Genomic DNA, 25,953 nt, shown 5'->3' with positions numbered 1-25,953 from the left:
TCATTTAATATATTTGCATTTTTTTTTTCTTGATCTATGATTTTGCCATTTGTGTCTCTTAGACATTTAACCTCCTCTTTGAATGTTCTCTTGCTGTTATAATATTGGAAAAACATTTTGGAATTGGTTTTAGCCCCCTTAGCAATATTGATTTCTATCTCTCTCTTGGCCTTTCTAACTTCCTTTTTGACTTGTGTTTGCAGTTCCAAGTACTCTTTCTGTGTGCTTTGTTTTTGGTCCCTTTTAAACGCTCTGTAAAGTGCCTTTTTTCGCTGAATATTTTTTTTAATTGATCTATTAAACCATTTTGGCCATTTTGTTTTAGATTTAGATTTGTCTACTTTTGGGATGTAATTGTTTTGTGCCTCTAGTACTACTTTTTTTAAAAACAGCCACCCTTTTTCTGTGGATGTTTTCTCTATTTTACTCCAATCTACTTCTGTTAGTCTCTGTTTCATACCTTCATAGTTTGCTTTTCTAAAATTGTAAACCTTAGCTTTAGTCATTACTTTTGGGGTTTTAAAAAATATTTCAAATGAGACCATGTTGTGGTCTGAGTTTGCCAATGGCTCTCTGACCTCTGTTTTAGTTATTCTGTCTTCATTATTTGAAAAGACTAAATCAAGGCATGCCTCCCCTCTAGTCGGTGCCTTGACAAATTGCGTTAGGAAGCAGTCATTTGTCATTTCCACCATTTCAATTTCGTCCGTCGTGCCCCCCATTGGGTTTTCCCATTTTATATGGGGGAAGTTGAACTCCCCCATTAGTATGGCTTCTCCTTTTCTACACGCATTTCCAATGTCATTGTACAACAGATTATTTTGCTCAGCGTCTGAATTTGGCGGTCTATAGCATGCTCCTATTATTATGCCCTTTGAATTTGTGTCCATTATTCTGACCCATATTGATTCTGCATTGTTTTCTTTGTCCTGATTTAACACCTGGGCTTCAAGGCTATTTCTTATGTATAGCGCTACCCCTCCGCCTCTTCTGTCCTGCCTGTCTTTCCTATACAGTGTGTACCCACTAATATTATATTCGTCTCCATCACTCTCAGACAACCAAGTTTCTGTAACACCTATCACATCGTAGTTACTTGTTAGTGCAGTAGCTTCAAGTTCTAACATTTTGTTTCTGAGACTTCCAGCATTAAGATAAATACATTTAATAGTGGTCTTACCTGAGTTGTTGCCCTTGTTTTGATGTAGTCTCCCTTCTGTTTTTTTGTTTTCTCCCCCCTTCCTTTCTAGTTTAAATGCTTCTGTACCGCCTGAAGGATCCTTTCTCCGAGTAGATTGGTTCCCTTTCTGTTTAAGTGCAGTCCGTCCCACCTGTATAGATAGTCCTTGTTGTAGAAAGTGCTCCAATGTTCAAGAAAGGTGAAGCCTTCCTGTGTGCACCATGATTTCAGCCATGCATTTTGATTTTGTATTTCCAGCTGTCCATATGGTCCTTTGCAAGGCGCCGGCAGTATCCCAGAAAATACCACAGTTTTGGTCTTGTCTTTTAATTTCCTTCCTAGCTCTCTGAATTTGTTTTGCAGGGATCTTGGCCTGTCTCTTCCAATGTTGTTTGTACCAATGTGGACGACTACTACCGGGTCATCTCCTGTTCGTTCTAGGAGCCTGTCCACGTTCTCAGTGATGTGCTTGACAGAGGCTCCTGGAAGGCAGCACACTGTTGTAGTAAGGGGTTCCAAACTGTGAACTGAACTTGCTGTGTTTCTCAGTATGGAGTCCCCAACAATCATGACCTCCCTTCTTTTTGCTGGCTGGTCAGCACTGTTTATAGGGTCCTGGGTGTTGTTTCTTTCATTCTCTTGATGTTGGTTTTGGTCATCTAAATGTTGAAGTGGCTCAAAAGTGTTGGATGTCTGGATTTCTGGTGGTTGTGTTTGACGAAGTTTCTTTTTTCCCCTGCTTCTGCCTATCTGAACCCAGCTGTTTCGACTCTCTTCCATCTCCCTGGTGGCTTTCAGTCTGCTAGGGGTGCAGACTTCCATGAATTGTGGGTGTGTCAGCTCCTCAAGCTCCTGTTGCTGTCTCATTTCCTCCATCTCCTTTTCTAGCAGGCTTAATCGCTGAAGCAAGTCCTGGATGGTGCGGCACTTTACACAAACTTGGTTGAGCTCTGTTGGGTTTTCTCGGATTTCCCACATCATGCAGTTGTCACAGATTACTGGCTTGAAGACCATTTTTTGTTTAGTGTAGCTTCTGCAGCTGTCAACCTGCTTTCAAACTGCTTCTAACTGCGTTGTACTTGTCCACTTGTACTTCTCCCACGATGTTGCTTCCACACGCTGTCGCTTGGAAGACTGCCTGCCTTTTGTTAGTTTGTGTTTGTGCTGCGTGCTCTGCTCCTCCCCCGTGTCCCAGAACGCCGCGGGATTTGAATCAGCTGCTCCGAGTTTCAGCTGATCAGAAAAATACACGCAGCTGCAAGGCTTTAAGCTGCAATGTTTTCTGATTTAAAGCAACTCCAGATTTAAAGATGTAATTCCTCCTTTCTGCTTCTAACTGCGTTGTACTTGTCCACTTGTACTTCTCCCACGATGTCGCTTCCACACGCTGTCGCTTGGAAGACTGCCTGCCTTTTGTTCGTTTGTGTTTGTGCTGCGTGCTCTGCTCCTCCCCCGTGTCCCAGAACGCCGCGGGATTTGAATCAGCTGCTCCGAGTTTCAGCTGATCAGTAAAATACACGCAGCTGCAAGGCTTTAAGCTGCAATGTTTTCTGATTTAAAGCAACTCCAGATTTAAAGATGTAATTCCTCCTTTCTGCTTCTAACTGCGTTGTACTTGTCCACTTGTACTTCTCCCACGATGTCGCTTCCACACGCTGTCGCTTGGAAGACTGCCTGCCTTTTGTTCGTTTGTGTTTGTGCTGCGTGCTCTGCTCCTCCCCCGTGTCCCAGAACGCAGCGGGATTTGAATCAGCTGCTCCGAGTTTCAACTTCTATATATCATTGATTTCGCAGTATTTAAAGCTGTATTACAGTTAAGATATGGAGGATTTAAAACAGAATTGCAAATTGTGGCAAAGTTTTCTTTAACCACTGGACCACACAGCCTGTAGGAGGCTGTGTGGTCCAGTGGTTAAAGAAACGGTCTTGTAACCAGGAGGTCTCCGGTTCAAATCCCACCTCAGCCACTGACTCATTGTGTGACCCTGAGCAAGTCACTTAACTTAACCTCCTTGTGCTTGTGCGTCTTTCGGGTGGGACGTAGTTGTAAGTGACTCTGCAGCTGATGCATAGTTCACACACCCTAGTCTCTGTAAGTCGCCTTGGATAAAGGCGTCTGCTAAATAAACTAATAATAATAAAAAAAAAAAAAAAAATGCCTACACACAAAAACCCTAGAATAATGTGACCGTGACCGTAAGGATTTTGTTGTAGAAGACAGCAAAGGAAAGAAGGTACAATTTAAGCGTGTAAGTACTGTTGTGTTACTACTATATATATATATATATATATATATATATATATATATATATATATATATATATATATATATATATATATATATATATATATATAATATATTTTGTGATCAAATGTTTTTTTTTTTTTTATTGGGGAGTGCAATAAAACAATGCAACAAAAATAATATTACCCAAGTTTTTCAATTTTCACCTCCCTCCCTCCACTTATCAAACTCACTTGTCTAGCTTTCTGTCTATCTAACTACTTTCATTTTGAAAGTATATAAAACCATCCCTGATTGGTTGTTGGAGTCTGGAGATGTCAGTCATTTGGCAAGCAACCAGTGGTTGTTTTAAAAAGGCTTCAAATGTTACATCATCGTTCATATATGAACGATTTCTAGCGGCGCAGTAGGGAAAGGGTTAATTGAATTTTGTTTACTTTTTTTATGGAGTTTGCAGTCTCCGAGTTGTACTGGTTTCTGTATCTCCAATGTTGTGAGTTATTACATTATGTCTATAAGCTACTTTTACCTGACCTAAGGATGATTTTTTATTGTAGTACAGTGATCACTGAGATACTTTCTTTTTCCCCCCCTTTTAAAATAGTGATCATTCAGGGTACGTACGTCCCGCTCCAGTGGCCCGCAGTTTAAATAGTGATATATCCTATTTTGGAGTAGGCGGAAAGCAAGCTGTTTTCTACATTGGGCAAGCAACTAGAGTAAGTACAGAAAAATATAATTTTTTATAACCACCTAGAGCCCACTTTGTAATTGGCAATTGTCTATCAGATTTGAACAAGACCCCACTGTGTTCATTGGGAACAATCATTTCCTCTCGTTTGTTTTTGACAGTGGGATTATAGCTGAATGCTCCTATATACAGAGTGTTATGCAAGACTTAAGAAATGAATCATCAACAAAATGTCAATATTTCTTTATTTATAGATGATAAGCAAGCCGGCCAGTTCTTTAGATGCTCATGAACTACTTCTATCTAAAGAAGACTTTGAAAAAAAGGAAAAGAATAAAGAGGCTATATACAGTGGTTTCATCAGGAACAGAAAGGTATGTTTATCATTGTGGGGTATTTGCCAAAATTACACCACAGCAGTGTTAAAATTAAGACTTGTTTTCTAAGCATTTTTATGACCTTTCAAGTTGTGTTTATGGGGAATGTTTCTTCCTAGCCTGGTGATTCATCCCACATAACCAGTGATGATGAGAGGTTCCTGCACAGTCTTGTGAAGGAAGAGAAGAACAAGGAAAGCTTTACTGCTGTTGTGATTACTGGGATCCACACAGATCATATGCAGTATCTGAAAAACAACTTTCATCTGTGGACTAGAGAGTTGGCGTAAGTGTATATATATTAATTTCAGTAGTATCCTAGCCTAAAAAAAACTCCTGCTCCTTAAATTGTAATATTTGCAAACTCTGATTTCTTTAATCCTGATAATCTCTGTTTTACAATAGGCCACATGATGTGTTTAGAAGTTTGTATTATTTATTACTTTTTTTGACCTATCTATCTATCTATATATATATATATATATATATATATATATATATATATATATATATATATATATATATATATATATAATATATATATATATACACAGTACTGTGCAAAAGTTTTAGGCAGGTGTGAAAAAATGCTATAAAGTAAGAATGCTTTCAAAAATAGACATGTTAATAGTTTATATTTATCAATTAACAAAATGCAAAGTGAGTGAACAGAAGAAAAATCTACATCAAATCAATATTTGGTGTGACCACCCTTTGCCTTCAAAACAGCATCACACAGTTTTTGAAGGAACTCGGCAGGTAGGTTGGCCCAAACATCTTGGAGAACTAACCACAGTTCTTCTGTGGATTTAGGCAGCCTCAGTTGCTTCTCTCTCTTCATGTAATCCCAGACAGACTCAATGATGTTGAGATCAGGGCTCTGTGGGGGCCATACCATCACTTCCAGGACTCCTTGTTCTTCTTTACGCTGAAGATAGTTCTTAATGACTTTCGCTGTATGTTTGGGGTCGTTGTCATGCTGCAGAATACATTTGGGGCCAATCAGATGCCTCCCTGATGGTATTGCATGATGGATAAGTATCTGCCTGTACTTCTCAGCATTGAGGAGACCATTAATTCTGACCAAATCCCCAACTCCATTTGCAGAAATGCAGCCCCAAACTTGCAAGGAACCTCCACCATGCTTCACTGTTGCCTGCAGACACCTCATTCGTGTACTGCTCTCCAGCCCTTTGGCGAACAAACTGCCTTCTGCTACAGCCAAATATTTCAAATTTTGACTCATCAGTCCAGAGCACCTGCTGCCATTTTTCTGCACCCCAGTTCCTGTGTTTTCATGCATAGTTGAGTCGCTTGGCCTTGTTTCCACGTCGGAGGTATGGCTTTTTGGCCGCAAGTCTTCCATGAAGGCCACTTCTGACCAGACTTCTCCGGACAGTAGATGGGTATACCAGGGTCCCACTGTTTTCTGCCAATTCTGAGCTGATGGCACTGCTGGACATCTTCCGATTGCGAAGGGAAGTAAGCATGATGTGTCTTTCATCTGCTGCAGTAAGTTTCCTTGGCCGACCACTGCGTCTACGGTCCTCAACGTTGCCCGTTTCTTTGTGCTTCTTCAAAAGAGCTTGGACAGCACATCTGGAAACCCCTGTCTGCCTTGAAATTTCTGCCTGGGAGAGACCTTGCTGATGCAGTATAACTACCTTGTGTCTTGTTGCTGTGCTCAGTCTTGCCATGGTGTATGACTTTTGACAGTAAACTGTCTTCAGCAACCTCACCTTGTTAGCTGAGTTTGGCTGTTCCTCACCCAGTTTTATTCCTCCTACACAGCTGTTTCTGTTTCAGTTAATGATTGTGTTTCAACCTACATATTGAATTGATGATCATTAGCACCTGTTTGGTATAATTGTTTAATCATACACCTGACTATATGCCTACAAAATCCCTGACTTTGTGCAAGTGTACCTAGAAGAATTGATGCTGTTTTGAAGGCAAAGGGTGGTCACACCAAATATTGATTTGATGTAGATTTTTCTTCTGTTCACTCACTTTGCATTTTGTTAATTGATAAATATAATCTATTAACATGTCTGTTTTTGAAAGCATTCTTACTTTACAGCATTTTTTCACACCTGCCTAAAACTTTTGCACAGTACTGTATGTGTGTATATATATATATATATATATATATATATATATATATATATATATATATATATATACAGTGCCTTGCAAAAGTATTCAGAACCCTGACCAATTCTCTCATATTACTGAATTACAAATGGTACATTGAAATTTCGTTCTGTTTTGATATTTTATTTTAAAACACTGAAACTCAAAATCAATTATTGTAAGGTGACATTGGTTTTATGTTGGGAAATATTTTTACGAAAAATAAAAAACTGAAATATCTTGCTTGCATAAGTATTCAACCCCATGTGCTGTGGAAGCTCCCAGTTTACACCGATGAAAGACATTGCCCTAACGAGGACACAATTTCCTTACCATTGGCCTCCACCTGTGAACCATTAAAGTTGCTGTCACATTTTCTGGATAAAAACCCCACTGTTGAAGGATCATTGGTCAGGCTGTGAATCTGAAGGAAAATGAAGACCAAAGAGCATTCTACAGAAGTTAGAGAGAAAGTAATACAAATGCATAGATTAGGGAAAGGGTACAAAATAATATCCAAGTGTTTGGATATCCCAGTGAGCACAGTTGGATCAATAATCAGGAAGTGGAAGCTGCATCACACCACCCAGACACTGCCAAGAAAAGGCCGTCCCTCAAAACTCAGCGCTCAAACAAGAAGGAGACTTGTGAGAGAAGCCACAGAGAGGCCAACAATCACTTTGAAGGAGCTACAGAGTTCAGTGGCTGGGAGTGGAGTAATGGTGCACCAGTCAACCATATCAAGAGCTCTGCATAACACTGGCCTGTATGGGAGGGTGGCAAGAAAGAAGCAGTTACTCAAAAAGTACCATCTGAAAGCATGTCTGGAGTTTGCCAGAAAGCATGAGAGTGACCCAGCTGCGATGTGGGAAAATGTTTTGTGGTCAGATGAGACCAAGATAGAGCTTTTTGGCCAAAACTCAAAGCTCTATGTGTGGCGCAAACCTAACACTGCCCATGCCTCAAGACACACCATCCCTACAGTGAAGTATGGTGGTGGCAGCATCATGCTGTGGTGATGCTTCTCATCAGCAGGGACTGGGCATCTTGTTAAAATTGAAGGAAGAATGGATGGAGACAGGGAAATACTGCAAGAGAACCTGCTTCAGTCCGCTAAAAAACTGAAGCTTGGGAGGAAATTCACCTTTCAGCAGGACAATGATCCCAAACACAAGGCCAAAGCAACATTGGAGTGGCTCAAGAACAAAAAGGTGAATGTCCTACAGTGGCCCAGTTAAAGTCTTGATCTCAATCCCATTGAAAATCTGTGACACTATTTGAAAATTGCGGTCCACAAGCGTCGTCCAACCAATCTGAACAACCTGGAGCAAATCTGCAAAGAAGAATGGGCCAAAATCACTCCGACACTGTGTGCAAAGCTGGTACATACTTACCCCAAAAGACTTAAACTGTTATTGCAGCAAAAGGTGGCTCTACCAAATATTAATATGTGGGGGTTGATGCACTTATGCAAGCAAGATATTTCAGTTTTTTATTTCTTAAAAATATTTCCCAACATAAAACCAATGTCACCTTACAATAATTGATTTTGAGTTTCAGTGTTTTAAAATAAAATATCAAACGGAACGAAATTTCAGTGTACCATTTGTAATTCAGTAATATGAGAGAATTGGTCAGGGGTCTGAATACTTTTGCAAGGCACTGTATATAGAGTGATGCAGTGCGTAATGAACTAGACAGAGACTTATTCCAAGGGAAAGTTTTATTTACAAGAAAAGTCCCTGACAATACACAACAATGTGTAAAGTGCAGGGAAAATAACACGGGTTGCAGTCCTAAATAAATAATAAAATACATCTCTCCCACAATATACAATCACGGTCACCAGTCCTGGGTACACGTTGTAGTGCTCAGGGTGCGTGATACAGTTTATCTGGTGACAATCCGTGCAGTTTTCCAGGTTTTTGCTGGCCCTCGGCAACAGCTCCGGAACTTGTTAAAGTGTCTACTAATAAATCACAGTAATTAGTACAAAAACAAATAACCAGTCATGAACAGCAATCACAGGCGTTTTCCGTCCTAGGTTATTTAGGTTTTAACCAAAGCGAAGGAACCGATCACGTCGCTTCGTCCCCTTAATATACTGTCATACATGACCCCTTGGTAAATGATTGCAGCCACTCCTCCAATCCGTGGCTGTCATATCATTTCCCTTCCGGGTCAGTGCATTTGTGTGTCGAAGTTCTGTCCTCTTCCTACCGACTTCCTTTTAACCCATGGAATGAATTGTCAAGCCAAAAAGTCCAAGTTACTCGGTCCTTGCTACGTAGCGCCCTCACAGGTCAGGAAGGAGATTTACCACCAAGAATCATTGTCTGTCATGGAGGTACAACAAGTTTTACAGTTATACTTTACGTGTCAGACAAGAACTTTTTTCTTCTTTTGTCATAACATTCTGTAGCTAGAAAAACTGCAGAAGTCTCGCACAAACAAATGAAAAAAAAAAGCATAACTTTAAACCTCAAAGCAAAAATATATACAGTGTACAGAAATACACATATCCTTTTAATTCACAAACCCTCAGTCACGCACAGTAACAAACGTATTGAAATTAATACAACAATACTATTACATTGCCTTTGTCTACAGTAGGAGCCCAGTAAAGTTTGACTGCCAGCTCTAGGAAGAATGTTTAACATAATAAAAATTACAAAAACCTTTTACCAAACTATTTTATATGTAACATTTAGCAATGCATTTATTTTGTAAAAAGCTACTTAATCTTGGGTGGTTGGCAGTAGGCTTGTAAAGCTATAGATTGACTTAATTATTTTTAATACAATTTGCGCTGTGGGACCGATGGCGCAATGCCTACAGAAACGCCTACAAAACAAAATTATTTCTCTTTATCCAGTGGCCATATAGGAAACCAAAACGTATTAAACAAGCGTCATCACCGTTCTTCTGGGTAATGTAGTTTAGAAACCAATCCTTTAACCCTTCTGCTCCAGTGAACATTCTACTTGTTTGAGGTCTGACTGACCTAATGAGACTTTCAGCTTGTGTATCAGGTCAAATATCCACCAAAAGTATACCGTATTATACCTTTTAATAACGTTTTCACTATGATGACATATACTCTACCATTACCTAGTTTGAATGTAAAAAATAAATTTTAAAATGTACTCTGATACATGTTTTCTTTAGAAATGTCTCCATAAGTGTAATTTTAGTGATCTCCTACCTAAAAACCTGTAAACATCGGTGGTAGCCACAACTCTCAGGAATTGGGATCAGAAAGAATTTTATAAATAGTGTCTGGTTTTAATTTTACACCAGATTTGTTTGTTTGTTAAAAAAAAAAAAAAAGTATTTCGGGTCAGTAAGCATTTCTTCGTTATGTAAAGCAATTTAGTATGCCCTCTGGTAATGCTGTGCTTTAAAATCATGGTATACTATATATGGTAATCGAAACAAAAGCCTAAGATACTGAAATGCCGCACATAATAAAAGGTATCTCTGTTGGCCTGGTGCGTGAAGTCTGACGTTGTTTTGAGTCTCTTCAGTTCAATTGTTATTTTTGTCATATCGAAATTTGAAAAACAATTGCTGCCCAGCACGTAGTAAGACTTTTTTTTGTTTCTTTTGACCCACGTTCTCACTGCTACAACAGTGATTGTTTGTAAAGGAATCCTACATTTTTAAGTTCAGTCCGTCTTGCAGTATTTAAATGTACAATATGTGTATTTTCACTGTTTACCCTCTATATATGATTTGTTCTCTCTAATGTCTAAGGCAGGCAGCACGTAATGCATGCTGCCTGCCTTAGACATTATGGCTTCAATATTTTAACATTATGACAAAGGCCATTCATTTTTCTATTTCTAGAGAATCGCTTATGCAATTGTCCTAATAAAGACCAATTGTGGCTCAAATCCAAGCAACTGTGTCTTCATTTGTTTCAATTAGAGTAGCAAATTACAATTTATCACCTACTTGCTGTGGAATGCTCAGCTGGAATAATTGGGTGCTGCAGCACTAATAGGCATATTAAATGTTTTTTTTTTTTTTTTAGGCATGTTTATCACTATTACATTCACGGGCCAAAAGGGAATGATGCGAAAGCTTCAGTTAAAGACACAGGCCCCGTCCAGAAAATTGATATTCAGGTAAGGTGTAAGATCCAGGACATAATACTGCTTAAAGATACTTTTAACATTTTCCAACACTGTTGGTAGGGCTGGGACGATAGTGTTTTTTTTTTTTTACTATCAATGCATCGTTTTTTTCATAACGCAAAAGAAACGTGTAAATAAGTACATATATTTATCAAATGTAATCACGAAAAGTAAACATTTCTCCAGTTGAACTTAAAACTACACATTTCTACTTATTTATGTCTAGTTACACTGTCGGTGAAGTTCCCCACAAAAAGTTAATAAAACATTACAAATATTACTGTCTTACCTTAAGATGTCTTGACAGCAACCGGATTAGAGGAAAAAAACAAACTCTAATGTGGAACAAAAGAATAACTATTTACAAGTCCAACGTAACAAAGTCTGTGTTCTCTCCAGAGCTTATTTTCTGTTTTTATTCAGAAATATTATGGCATCCACATTCTCCGGTTTCAAAGAACAGAGTTTGTTCACAAGCATCCCTGCTTTGCTGAACACTCACTCGCTCTGGACCGATGTTTCAGGGATACTTAACATAGGGTTACCATGTGGCTCCAGATTAACTGGACGCTGTGAGACAGAACGGGATTTCAAACTTGCCCCTAAATTGAAATAAATGAAGGTGTAAATGAACCATCCTTAGCTACAATTAATAATGGTGCTTAAATACCCGCATGCGCGTCAAATAATTGTATTATACCAAGAATGAATTGCAGCCAGTCACTATTTTTTTCTGTTTGTTAAAATTCAATCGCCCATATTATTCTGCAAATACAATTTCATCATCATCTCGTTGCTCTATCGATAGATTAGCTATTCGTTCATTAAGATCTGATCAGAAGCAGCTGATCCGTGTGAATTGTTTGCTGCTCCCAAGCAATTCCACCACAGCAGGATTAATCTCAGCAAAGGTGGAGCTCATTTATACGTGAATTACTTTCAATTTAGGGGGAATTTTGAAATACCGGTCTGTCTCAAAGCGTCCGGTTAATCTGGAGCCATATGGTAACCCTACTTAACATGCTGTTTGCCAAGGCTGTTAGGTTGGGAAAGCGTGTCTGGTTATTTTTCCACCAAATCAGGGGATCTTCGCTGATGTTTAATGCAGTTTCAGAAGCATAACTTGTCATCTCTTGTTGGATTAAGGTTTCCTTGGAAGTAGTGTGTGTTTGTTGCTGTGCACGAAGTAACAATTCCATTGCTTGTTCGGTCTTAGTTTTCTTTTTAACAGGTAAGTCCTCTGTGCTGCACTCACTTGTACAGGCACGATTCCCGTCATTTTCGAGGTTGTCCTCCACCTGCCTCACTAGTTTGGAAGATAGTGCTTCAGACACAAGCTATTACTTTTGTAGCCCCTTCAAACTCTGTGTTTATCTGATTGATCGCTTCTGCTAAATTCACAGCTGTGTGTGTCTCGTGTAATTTTCGTGTCGCTAATACTTTTGACTCGAGTTCCCAGTTTTGTGTAATGTAATGGCAGGTGACTGTTAAACGCTTCTTGTGTCATGCTTGTTCATACATCGGTAGTGATGGACATTGAGTACACTACTGACTTAAATCCTGTCGAAGCTTTTCCTTTGATTTGTGATCCAGAGTAATGAATTTCATAACCCGGAGCAAGATTCGCAATCAGATTTTTAAACGCAGCTCCATCTACTATACTAACAGGTCTGATGTCTTGTATGACAACATCCACTATCAGGCCTGTTATTTATTTTGCTCTGACGCTTTTTGGATGAACCTTCTTTCCAAAATAAGCTGCCACTGAAGGTGTTGCTTCCTTTTGTTTTTTACTTGTGTTCACTCTGTTGTATTTTGTCGGGTGCTGTCTTACTAAATGATCCCACGGGTTGGTGGTATTACCACAGAAGCTCATTAAAACTCCACAAACAGAACATTTGACCTTTTACATTTTGTACTTTTTGTAAAAAACAAACAAACAAACAAAAAAACTTCCAAAAGTCTGACGGCAGTACTTAAATAAATTAATCGACAATTTAAATAACATCTGATCCTGAAATGCAGCCTACCGCTAGTCTCTTTTCTAGGATTGTAGATTTAAATTTTGCTGGTCCTAAAAAAAAAACGGTCCTATTAAAGAACTGATAAGATTTTTTTTTTTTTTTTTTTTAAAAGCCATCGATTGGTTATTCCAACGATTCGATGCATTGTCCCAGCCCTAACTGTTGAATTATTTTTCTGGGGAGCCTATTTCCCTTTGTTTACCGATCGAAATTAATCTTTAATTTATGAATAACAAAGAGGAATTACCTTCTGGTGGCTCTTTAACTGATATTTGGTTATTTGGTCATTCAAATTGGTTTTTGTTAACCCTGTTCTCTTCATGTTAGATCTCAATGTTTGAGAAGGGAAAGGTTCCAAAGGTGATTAACCTGAGAGACGTAAAGGACGATATGCAGACCCTATACAACAGTTCATCGGCAGACAGCTTTGAGTTTGTGACACATGTTGATGGAGATGGAGTTGTAGAGGGAGTCATCCGGTATCATCCTTTCCTTTATGACAGGGAAACCTATCCTGAAGACCCAATCGGCCTATCAAGTAAGTCAGACCTGTGGGAACTGCCTCAATCACTAGATTCCTAGACTTAGGATTTGTAACTCAATGACACTTTATTTATTAATTGGTTAGTTTTACTTCTTTAAAAAATATATATATTTTAGAATGATTTTTAGAATTGAAATGTGATGGATTGCAAAAATCCATCCATCACTTGTTAACACTAGAAGGACCGGAGATATACTCATACCTAGAAGCCCCTCAGCCGTCTTTCTGATGGCTCTATTCAAAACACTGTAAGTAGTATAACGAAAGGAGAAACAGTTGGATGGAATTATTATTATTATTTTTTTTTTTGAGTACGTCAAACATCTGAACAACTGAAGCATGCATGCATATATATATATATATATATATATATATATATATATATATATATATATTATATATATAATATAATATAATATTATATATATATATATATATATATATATATATATATAAGATATATAGAATGAACATTTATTTTACAAATCAAAACAAAAAAAATGTAAATAAATAAACATCTGAACAGACATCGGTTTACAACATACCTATTTATAAAACTGAAACGATAGCAGTACATTTTTAACTTTTCAACAGCAATCGGTTTATCAGATGAGCAAAAGCAACTGAACAACGTTGATACATAAACTTTGAAAAAAAACATTTTACAGAAGCGCACAGCACAAGAAGTTATAAAAAAAACCAAATTTTATTTCTTTTTTTCGAGAAAAGGGTATTCATTTACCTTTTGAGTCTGAGGCTGTTTACAGTCAACACAGATAATGCGCTTCTCCATGTCGCCTTTCTGCACAGGGAACAGCTGTTCGAAGTTTTATTTTTATTGCACTTTCCAACCTGGCATTGGCGTCTCTTGCGGCTCTCAGTGGGGTTGCCAGATTCAGCTGTGGGTACACGCTTGGCAGTCTCCCTTTGTTCCAAATGCTTCTTGTGAAGTTGCTGTGCTAACTGTAAAATATATTCTCTCCTTGGTAAGTTCTTCTCTGTGCATTCTTTGTAAAGTACCCAGGAGTTGATCACTGCTAGGTCCAATACATTGTAAAACACCTGAACAGGCCACCGTCGGAGCAGCTTTCACAGAATACTTCCATGTCATCTGATCCAAAACATCAACTCCATATTTTGTTGCGTTGTAAAGCCAGCCTTCAAAAGGCTGATTGAAAAACAAAAAACTGTCAGTCATTCACTCAGGCAGAGAGTAGAGACTAATCTAATTACAGCTAAACACATTGCGGACTGGTAAATAAAAATAATAAAGTAGAATACCGTTCTGTATAATGAAAATACAATTGTTTTATGTGTGGCCATCAATGTGACTGCTCCCGGACTTTTAGGTATAATGTAATATATTTCCTTTATTTCTGCACTTTTGTCACTGATCTACACAAATGGATGGAGCCAAATACAGGGAAATTCTAGAGGAAAACCTGTTTGTGGGACTGGGGCAGAGGTTCACCTTCCAGCAGGACAATGACCCTAAACACACAGCTAAAGCTACACTGGAGTTGTTTAAAAACAAGAACCTGAATGTCTTAGAATGGCCCAATCAAAGCCCAGACCTCAATCCGATTGAGAATCTGTGGCAAGACTTGAAAATTGCTGTTCACCAACGGTCCCCATCCAACTTGCAGAGCTTGAGCAATTTTGCCAAGAAGAATGGGCAAAAATTACAGGATCCAGATGTGCAAAGCTGGTAGAGACTTACCCAAAAAGACTCACAGCTGTAATTGCTGCCAAAGGTGCTTCTACCAAGTATTGACTCAGGGGGGGTTGAATACTTATGCAACCAACAAATGTCTTTTTTTTTTTGGTTTGTTTTTTGTTTTTAATTAACTTTTGTTTCACAATAAAAAATATTTTGCACCTTCAAAGTGTTAAATATGTTGTGTAAATAAAAAGTTAAAAATCCCAATTAAATACATTTTAATTCCAGGTTGTAATACTACAAAATGTGGAAAAGTCCAAGGGGGGTGAATACTTATGCAAGGCACTGTATTTAATACATACGGACAGAAAGGTACACGAACGCACCGCCCCATATGTATTAAACGACTGGAGAAAATTACATTTTAAAACCAAAAACTGCCAAAATGACAGCCACGGGGCTTCTAGTGTTAAAAGTAAAACACACAAGTTCTTGGAAAGAGAAATTGTGTTCTTCCTTGTATCCTGATTTTGGGGGCGGGGGGGACAATTATCTATATCTATCTGAAGATCTGAAAATATGAAGTACGTGAAAAATAAGTTGCACACACCTCTACTGCACATTCTCTTGTCAAACAGGAGACTGCTTTGGCTGAACCAAGCTAAACTCTGTTTGAGCTGAAAATGCTAATGAAGTTCAATTCTCCACAGCAATGGGTGCTACTGTACACTTATTTTAACTAACAGATTTAAAATAAAAAATAATAAAACATTTCCATGAAACCCATGCCACTGTTTATACAATATGGATTTAAACACTACCGGCATCGACAGTAATACAGATAGTAATCTGTCCTTGGCATTAGGGATTAGCTTGGAAATGAAGGAAAGTTCCCTGTTTGTTGAGGAGAGCGCAAATAGTGTTTGTCAACATCGGAGAAGAGATACGTGTTCTGAGGGTGATATTTTTGTTCCCCTCATTAATTAGGTAAATCTGACGAAGATGACGACGACTCCATGCTGAGTGAAAAAGGAGGAAGGGGAAAAAGGCCTATATTTGAATGTTTTTGGAATGGACGCTTGATACCTTACACAACTGTGGAAGAGTAAGAAGATAATGTTTACTAGAAGTGGGATCAATGTAACATTTTCTGAGACCATGTGATAGAGCGTTATCATTAGTTTTTTCAGTATCAGAGTAATTAGTGATTTGCTAATACAGTACACCCTCTCTATAACGAACCTGTTGGGGTCCAAGCCTTTTGTTCATTGTATCGAGAGGCTTGTTATAGCAAAAGCACAATAAAAATGAATGATAAACTCTTGGAATAAGTAAATGAGATGAGATTGTGAATAAAAGTAGAATTACATGTACCTGTTCCTCTCATGTATGCAGTATTCTGCCTTTTGCTTTATCCTAGTCGTTAAATAATTTAAAATGCAGTATAAAAAGCAAAAATCCCCAATTGAAGCTGAAATTTCATTCAAAATCAATCTCAGATGAATTGTTTCAAAGTGCAACAAATCTTAATACAACATGCAAGAATCCCACACTACACTTTTTATTCCAAATCAACCAAACAGAAAAGTTTGACAAAGTTCAAGTTTTTTTTGTTGTTGTTGCTTTGCTGCATGGTTGCTGAACAAGCCAAAAAAGTGCCTTCTGACAACCCATATTCACGACAGAGATATGCATGCGTTACTGCTGTTTTCAAACAGTCAATATCATTTCCAGCTTTGTTGCAACATTAAATTATTTTTGTTTCGTGTTTGTTTTTTTATTTGGGGTCCAGGGGCCAGGTTCGTTATAGCCTAAGGTTTGTTATAATGAAGGGCATTGTAGCAAGGGTGTACTGTATAATGAAATGCATTAAAAACAGGTATTCAAATATTTATGGCAAGTCTATGTAAACAGAATTGGAACAATGGTTGGGTTGAGTTGAGTTGGCCCTCGAGATCCATCCAGTCCAGGTTTTTACTCCAAGCAGGTTCTAATGTACTTAATTGAAGCTATTAAGAGGCAGTTAAGTAATGTAGGACCTGGCTGGAATAAAGATCAGTACTGGAATAGATGTCAAGTGCCAGAGTTGAGTACCACTGGTTTAGTTACTGATTTTAGTGTAAGAATTTGACTTTACTTTGAGTTTATATTCAATATATAAAAATAAAATAAAAAAAAATATTCCTTCCCATTTTGAATTGTTTAGTTTTGAGTGGTGCTCCACTTCAAAGAAGAGAGGCCCGATTCCAGAGGAATGCTTAAACCGTATATCAGGTGTTCTCTTCACCAATGACAAGTTTGAGGTTAGCACTAACAAGCTCACATTCATGGACCTGGAGCTGAGGTTAAAGGACAAGGACACAATCTTCACTCGGGTGATCAATGGACAGGTATTAATTTAATTCTACTTCTACTGCAAGTTGAATGTTTGCTATGGTATTAAATTAAGGAATGATTGCAAAACACAGCATGAAAACTTTTTCAGGTAATGTAAAAATGTTCATAATTTAAAAAGGATGCAAGTACAACTCTTTGAAGGTAAAAGTATGTTACTCCCTCTTTAAACTTGGCAAGACTAGTCTTTTGCTGACAGATTGAGAATTGGAATACTCAAGCGTTATAACTAGAGCCCTGTGTTTTTCTCAAATATGAAATAAAACAAAACGTAACATATAAAATGAACTTCAAATACAAAATGAAAAATCATTATACAATGCAAACATAGAATGACATTTTTAAATTGGGAGGTTTATACAAAAAATACTATAAATAAATACTTGCAATCGTAGTTGTCAAGGCTCAGCTGTTACCATGGACATGGTCTGACAGCACTTGCGCAGATGTATAATTTGGAGCGAATTGTTTGGGAATGAATTGTGATGAAATAGAAGAGATGTTTCTAAAATGCCTAAACCCCGCATAACAATTAAACAACACTGCAAAGAATTTGAGCATGAGGGGATGTATGACGCTGACGGTGACAAAATAATGATATGCAGATTTTGCAACTGTTGGCTGGAATGGGAGTTGAAAGATACCACCGTTAAGCATGAGCTGTTTATTTATTTTCGGGAAAATATGGCTTGTTTGCTTGTGTTTTTTATTAGTATGCTAATTATTTGTTTTATTTCACTGGCGCAAATGCTGTTTTGGTTTGGAATGGATTTGAGTGAATTAATCTGCTTTGCTTAGTGTTTAAATACTGAGAAACCCCAAGCTTGTTGTGTACTGGAGTCCTGCTTCAGTGCGATGGGATTGAAATACAATTCATATATATATATATATATATATATATATATATATATATAATATATATATATATATATATATATATATATATATATATATATATATATATATGTGTATAAAATGTAATGGTTAAATTGCTGTATGTGCAATTGACAGCCCCACAATAGTAGGGCAGTGTAAATATATATATATATTTGATTTACCTTATTGTAGTTTTATAGAGGGCATGGGTAGTATTTACTGTAAATAGGCAGTTAATTATGTCTTCAGCAGAACTGCTCTGATGAAGATATGTTGTCGAAATGCGTAAGCTAATTTTTGTAATTTTTGTTGAAACCTTGATTGTGGACCTTGATTTTTGGGAGTTTCCGTCTTTTTCCTTTCTGTGCCTTTACGGCTGGAACGGTACTTGTGTGTGTGTGTGTGTGTGTTATTACCTTGCTTCGACTTTACTATATCGATATACACCATTTACGACACGGTGAAACATGAGCCACGCGTCATGTGCACACACTCGGTGCCCGAACCCGCAGTACCTGTCATGGTCGCCCTGACTCAGTCACTTAGCTTTTTTTTTTTTTTTTAAATGCATGCAACTGTGTTTTATTTTACTTGCCCTTAACAATGTCTGGTAAGAGGAAATTAACTGCGGGAGATATTTCGGTTTCTAAGAAACGTAGAACCATTACAATGGAAACAAAGTTGAACATTATCAAGCTTTCTGAAAAAGGTGAGATGGCTTCTGAAATTGGTCGAACCTTGGATATCCCTCGTACGTCTGGTGACAGTCAAAAGATAAGGTAAGAATTAAGGAGCATGTTAAGGGCTCTGCTCCAATGCAAGCAACAGTGATAACCAAGCAGCGTGAGGGACTTACTGCCGAGGTTGAAAAACTTTTGATTGTTTGGATTGAGGATCAAACTCAACGCCGTATGCCCTTGAGTTTGGCAGTCATTTAGGAAAAGGCTAGGAGTCTTTATGAGCTTTTTAAGCAAGAACGGGGAGGGTTCTAATGTGGAATATTTTATTGCAAGCAGAGGTTGGTTTTCTAGATTTAAAGCAAGAGCTAATTTGCATAATATAAAGGGAACTGGTGAAGCTGCTAGTGCTGATGAGGAGGCAGCTCGTGCTTTTCCTGAGACATTAGCTCAGATTATTAGAGGGTGGGTATTGCCCCCCAACATGACCTAATTGCTACAGCCTATGGATCAGGGGGTAATTGCCTCCTTCAAGGCCTATTACCTTAGGCGAACATTTGCCCAGGCCATCAGAGCAACTGATGTTGAAGGTGAGCCAAAAAATTCTGGAAAGGCTTCAGCATCTACCATGCAGTGAAAAACAATGGTGACTCTTGGAATGAAGTGAATCAATCAAATTTGAATGGTGTGTGGAGAAAACTGCCCTGATTTTGTTTCTGACTTCCAAGACTCTACAGAAACTGTTGCAGAGGTGACTGAAATTGTTGTAGATATGTGTAGAAAACGCCACTTAGAGGTGGAACCAGAGGATGTTGATGAGTTGCTGACATCACATTCTGAGGAATTGTCTAATGAAGACCTGCTCATATTGCAACAGCAAAAAGTTAATGATGAATCTGAGGTGCACTCTGTTGAAGAGACTCCTCTATGTAAAACCTTGACAACCAAAGTGCTGTGTGAGGCATTCAAACATTTGGAAATCGCCATGGCCCTGTTTGAGGAGAATGATCCAAACCTTGAGCTCAGTGCTTCAGTAAATCGTGGGATATCGAACAGGTACAGTTGCTAGAGACATTTACAAAGAAAAGAAAAAAGCAGCTGTTAGAACTTCCTTGGACATTTTCTTTGAGAGCTGAAAAAACCGCATCCAAGTTCCATGAGAAGTCCAGCCAACACCCCTGATCTGTCCATCTAAGATGCCAATTTTTTTAATTTGCAATGTTTTTGTTAGTTTTTTGTTTTTTCAGAATTTTATAACCTTCAATGTTTCTAGAAGTTCTAATTTAAATGAAATGATTTGTTATGTATCTTAAATAAGTTATATTAAATAAATATTTGCATGAGTACAATATTACATGTCATTTTTGTAAAAATATATTATCTGGCCAAAGAGTCAGGAACGTAACCCCAATTTATAACATTGTTCCTGTGGGAAAATGTGCTTCGACTTACAACGCTTCGACTTACAACAAGACTTTCAGGAACCAATTCTGTCGTAAGTGCGAGGTGCGTGTGTGTGTGTGTGCGTGTATATACAGTGCCTTGCAAAAGTATTCAGACCCATGACCAATTCTCTCATATTACTGAATTACAAATTTTATTTTAAAACACTGAAACTCAAAATCAATTATTGTAAGGTGATATTGGTTTTATGTTGGGAAATATTTTTAAGAAAAATAACAAACTGAAATATCTTGCTTGCATAAGTATTCAACCCCTGTGCTGTGGAAGCTCCCAGTTTACACAGATGAAAGAAATTGCCCTAACGAGGACACAATTACCTTACCATTGGCCTCCACCTGTGAACCATTAAAGTTGCTGTCACATTTTCTGGATAAAAACCCCACTGTTGAAGGATCATTGGTCAGGCTGTGAATCTGAAGGAAAATGAAGACCAAAGAGCATTCTACAGAAGTTAGAGATAAAGTAATACAAATGCATAGATTAGGGAAAGGGTACAAAATAATATCCAAGTGTTTGGATATCTCAGTGAGCACAGTTGGATCAGGAAGTGGAAGCTGCATCACACCATCCAGGCACTGCCAAGAAAAGGCCATCGCTCAAAACTCAGCGCTCAAACAAGAAGGAGACTTGTGAGAGAAGCCAGAGAGAGGCCAACAATCACTTTGAAGGAGCTACAGACAGTGGCTGGGAGTGGAGTAATGGTGCACCAGTCAACCATATCAAGAGCTCTGCATAACACTGGCCTGTATGGGAGGGTGGCAAGAAAGTAGCCGTTACTCAAAAAGTACCATCTGAAAGCACGTCTTGAGTTTGCCAGAAAGCATATAGAGTGACCCAGCTGCGATGTGGGAAAAAGTTTTGTGGTCAGATGAGTCCAGGATAGAGCTTTTTGGCCAAAACTCAAAGCGCTATGTGTGGCGCAAACCTAACACTGCCCATGCCTCAAGACACACCATCCCTACAGTGAAGTATGGTGGTGGCAGCATCATGCTGTGGGGATGCTTCTCATCAGCAGGGACTGGGCATCTTGTTAAAATTGAAGGAAGAATGGATGGAGCAAAATACAGGGAAATACTGCAAGAGAACCTGCTTTAGTCTGCTAAAAAACCGAAGCTTGGGAGGAAATTCACCTTTCAGCAGGACAGTGATCTCAAGCACAAGACCAAAGCAACATTGGAGTGGCTCAAGAACAAAAAGGTGAATGTCCTACAGTGGCCCAGTCAAAGTCCTGATCTCAATCCCATTGAGAATCTCTGTGACACTATTTGAAAATTGCGGTCCACAAGCGTCGTCCAAGCAACCTGAACAACCTGGAGCAAATCTGCCAAGAAGAATGGGCCAAAATCACTCCGACACTATGTGTAAAGCTGGTACATACTTACCCCAAAAGACTTAAAGCTGTTATTGCAGCGAAAGGTGGCTCTACCAAATATTTCCCAACATAAAACCAATGTCACCTTATAATAATTGATTTTGAGTTTCAGTGTTTTAAAATAAAATATCAAACAGAACGAAATTTCAATGTACCATTTGTAATTCAGTAATATGAGAGAATTGGTTCAGGGTTCTGAATACTTTTGCAAGGCACTGTGTGTGTGTGTATGTGTGTATGTGTGTATATATATATATATATATATATATATATATATATATATATATATATATATATATATATACACACACACAGTACTGTGCAAAAGTTTTAGGGAGGTGTGAAAAAATGCTGTAAAGTAAGAATGCTTTCAAAAATAGACATGTTAATTGATTATATTTATCAATTAACTAAATGCAAAGTGAGTGAACAGAAGAAAAATCTGAATCTAATCCATATTTGGTGTGACCACCCTTTGCCTTCAAAACAGCATCAATTCTTCTCGGTACACTTGCACAAAGTCAGGGATTTTGTAGGCATATAGTCAGGTGTATGATTAAACAATTATACCAAACAGGTGCTAATGATCATCAATTCAATATGTAGGTTGAAACACAATCATTAACAGGCAGCAGTGTGGAGTAGTGGTTAGGGCTCTGGACTCTTGACCGGAGGGGTGTGGGTTCAATCCCCGGTGGGGGACACTTCTGCTGTACAAAACCCAACTGTATAAATGGGTAATTGTATGTAAAAAAATAATGTGATATCTTGTAACAATTGTAAGTCGCCCTGGATAAGGGCGTCGGCTAAGAAATAAATAATAATAATAAATAATAACTGAAACAGAAACAGCTGTGTAGGAGGAATAAAACTGGGTGAGGAACAGCCAAACTCAGCTAACAAGGTGAGGTTGCTGAAGACAGTTCAAATGTCAAAAGTCATACACCATGGCAAGACTGAGCACAGCAACAAGACACAAGGTAGTTATACTGCATCAGCAAGGTCTCTCCCAGGCAGAAATTTCAAGGCAGACAGGGGTTTCCAGATGTGCTGTCCAAGCTCTTTTGAAGAAGCACAAAGAAACGGGCAACGTTGAGGACCGTAGACGCAGTGGTCGGCCAAGGAAACTTATTGCAGCAGATGAAAGACACATCATGGTTACTTCCCTTCGCAATCGGAAGATGTCCAGCAGTGCCATCAGCTCAGAATTGGCAGAAAACAGTGGGACCCTGGTACACCCATCTACTGTCCGGAGAAGTCTGGTCAGAAGTGGCCTTCATGGAAGACTTGCGGCCAAAAAGCCATACCTCCGACGTGGAAACAAGGCCAAGCGACTCAACTATGCACGAAAACACAGGAACTGGGGTGCAGAAAAATGGCAGCAGGTGCTCTGGACTGATGAGTCAAAATTTGAAATATTTGGCTGTAGCAGAAGGCAGTTTGTTCGCCAAAGGGCTGGAGAGCGGTACACGAATGAGTGTCTGCAGGCAACAGTGAAGCATGGTGGAGGTTCCTTGCAAGTTTGGGGCTGCATTTCTGCAAATGGAGTTGGGGATTTGGTCAGAATTAATGGTCTCCTCAATGCTGAGAAGTACAGGCAGATACTTCTCCATCATGCAATACCATCAGGGAGGCATCTGATTGGCCCCAAATTTATTCTGCAGCATGACAATGACCCCAAACATACAGCGAAAGTCATTAAGAACTATCTTCAGCGTAAAGAAGAACAAGGAGTCCTGGAAGTGATGGTATGGCCCCCAGAGAGCCCTGATCTCAACATCATCGAATCTGTCTGGGATTACATGAAGAGAGAAGCAACTGAGGCTGCCTAAATCCACAGAAGAACTGTGGTTAGTTCTCCAAGATGTTTGGGCCAACCTACCTGCCGAGTTCTCTCAAAAACTGTGTGCAAGTGTACCTAGAAGAACTGATGCTGTTTTGAAGGCAAAGGGTGGTCACACCAAATATTGATTTGATGTAGATTTTTCTTCTGTTCACTCACTTTGCATTTTGTTAATTGATAAATATAAACTATTAACATGTCTATTTTTGAAAGCATTCTTACTTTACAGCATTTTTTCACACCTGCCTAAAACTTTTGCACAGTACTGTGTGTGTGTGTGTGTGTATATATATATATATATATATATATATATATATATATATATATATATATATATATATATAGTAAAAGATTTGCACCCTCTCTGGTTCTTTGCCCCTTTAAAACAGACCCAGGATACAGGTTTTAGCGCGGTTGCGCACTTTTATTACAACAAAAACAAAACAAACACCTAGCTCTTTTTTGAGCACTAAACTAAAACACAAACAGCAACCTAAACTAACACTTAGGACGGCTAAGTCGTTTACTTGACCAATAACAAAACACTCTCTTCTTCAGACTTTTATCCTTTTTTAATGACTGCTCGGAAGCAGAGCACCCCTTCTGCCTCCTACTCAGCAGCCCTGTGCAGACTGACTGCACCTCTTAAATACCCTGCACCTGGTCCTAATTTACAATCACTACCAGTTGCAGGGGATAATTAATACAACAATTAAATTAAACAATTGCAGCTTTTCAGCCTGTGTTCTTCTGGGAAGTGTAGTCCTTTTCTTTCCCCCAGGACTACACTCTCTCAAACTTCCTCCCCCTTGTCTTTACAATACACCGGCCATTCAACGGCCACCTCCCTCTACCCTTAAAAGACCACCCACCCTCAAGTCCCATCTTTTTGATCTTCGCCCTTTTCCACGGGTGGGCTTGAGGGTGGGTCAATCCCTCCGGTGCTTCCTGGGTTGGACTGAAGACCGGCGAGGAGGGACCCAGACGGCTTGCCCTGGGCGACCGCAACGCAGGCCGGTGACCGGGAGCAAGAACTGGTAGGCAGAGGTGCGTGGCTGTGGACCGGCGCAGCGACGTCTGCAGCCTCAGGGGGAACATAGTGGGAGGAAGGGGGAGCGCATGCAACGTCTGACTCCCAAGACGTGACATCTGCAGCTTCGGGGGGAGTGGAGCAAGGGACCAGGCAGGCAACTGTGCCTGACAGAGCTGCGACCTGGGAGCAAGGTCCAGTGTAGGGAGGTCTGGGCATTCCGGCCAGGTGTCCATGATGACGGGACCGGGAACCTCATATGGCAGCGCCGGACGCACTCGCATGGTTGGTGGTTGAGGGACCTCCTCTCCCTCGATTGCAGCCGGTGTCTCCGGAGACGGCAACGGCTCCTCTCCCTCTGACAGCTGCAGCTCCTGCTGCAGCTCGGGCACCGCCGGTTCTAACTCCGGAGCAGGCAGCTATAGTTCCATCTGTTCCTCAAGCAGCTGCAGCTCGGGTACTGTCGGTCCTAGTTCAGGGACAGGCAGCTCCGGCTCCAGAGCTAATAACTTGCTCTGGTGCAGGTACCGGCGACTTGCTGTGGCGCCAACCACACTATCTTTTGCAGCACCTGCTCCAGCTGTGACACAGGGAAGCTTGCGGGTCGCCTCCTGTATCTCCACCGTGGACTTTTCTAAAGTCCTGATCGGCTCTGCAATGTCCATTTTTAATTTTTCCTCCTTGGTTCGTAGGGACACCCACAATCGCTGCCACCATATGTAAAAACAGACCCAGGATACAGGAACTTTTGGTTTTAGCGCGGTTGCGCACTTTTTTATTAAAACAAACAAAACAAAACAAACGCCTAGCTCTTTTTTGAGCACTAAACTAAAACACAAACAGCAACCTAAACTAACACTCAGGACGGCTAAGCCGTTTACCTGACCAATAACAAAACACTCTCTTCTTGAGACTTACTTTTTCCTTTTTTAATGACTTCGGAAGCAGAGCACTCCTTCTACTCAGCAGCCCTGTGCAGACTGACTGCACCTCTTAAATACCCTGCACCTGGTCCTAACTTACAATCACTACCAGGTGCAGGGGATAATTTAACAATAAAACAATTAAGTTAAACAATTAAACAATTGCGGCTTTTCAGCCTGTGTTCTTCTGGGAAGTGTAGTCCTTTTCCTTCCCATAATTATGGGCAGAATGTACACAGAATTATTTCATAAATTGTGTGTATAGAATTTCTAATTTTTTAAAACAGCAGACTAGTAAAATAATTTAGAATTTATATATTGAAAATAATTTGGAGATGATCTCCACTTAAAAGTATAGATGTACAGTGGCCAGGACTCTGT

General features: G+C 39.2%; 1 protein-coding gene across 2 annotated transcripts in view; it reads left to right on the top strand.

The window, feature by feature from the left end:
* The window catches only part of smchd1 (structural maintenance of chromosomes flexible hinge domain containing 1), a 123,258-nt gene that overhangs the window by 21,498 nt on the left and 75,807 nt on the right, over positions 1–25,953 (top strand). For both annotated transcript variants that reach the window (XM_059022530.1, XM_059022531.1), the window contains exons 6-12: positions 4,030–4,144; positions 4,371–4,490; positions 4,613–4,779; positions 10,663–10,756; positions 13,117–13,327; positions 15,981–16,098; positions 17,200–17,383. In XM_059022530.1, coding sequence (XP_058878513.1) covers positions 4,030–4,144; positions 4,371–4,490; positions 4,613–4,779; positions 10,663–10,756; positions 13,117–13,327; positions 15,981–16,098; positions 17,200–17,383 — 1,009 coding nt within the window. The remainder of the gene's footprint in view (positions 1–4,029; positions 4,145–4,370; positions 4,491–4,612; positions 4,780–10,662; positions 10,757–13,116; positions 13,328–15,980; positions 16,099–17,199; positions 17,384–25,953) is intronic.

Source organism: Acipenser ruthenus, chromosome 4 (assembly GCF_902713425.1).
Source record: "Acipenser ruthenus chromosome 4, fAciRut3.2 maternal haplotype, whole genome shotgun sequence".
Lineage (NCBI taxonomy): Eukaryota > Metazoa > Chordata > Actinopteri > Acipenseriformes > Acipenseridae > Acipenser > Acipenser ruthenus.
This window is presented reverse-complemented; position numbering and strand designations above follow the sequence as displayed.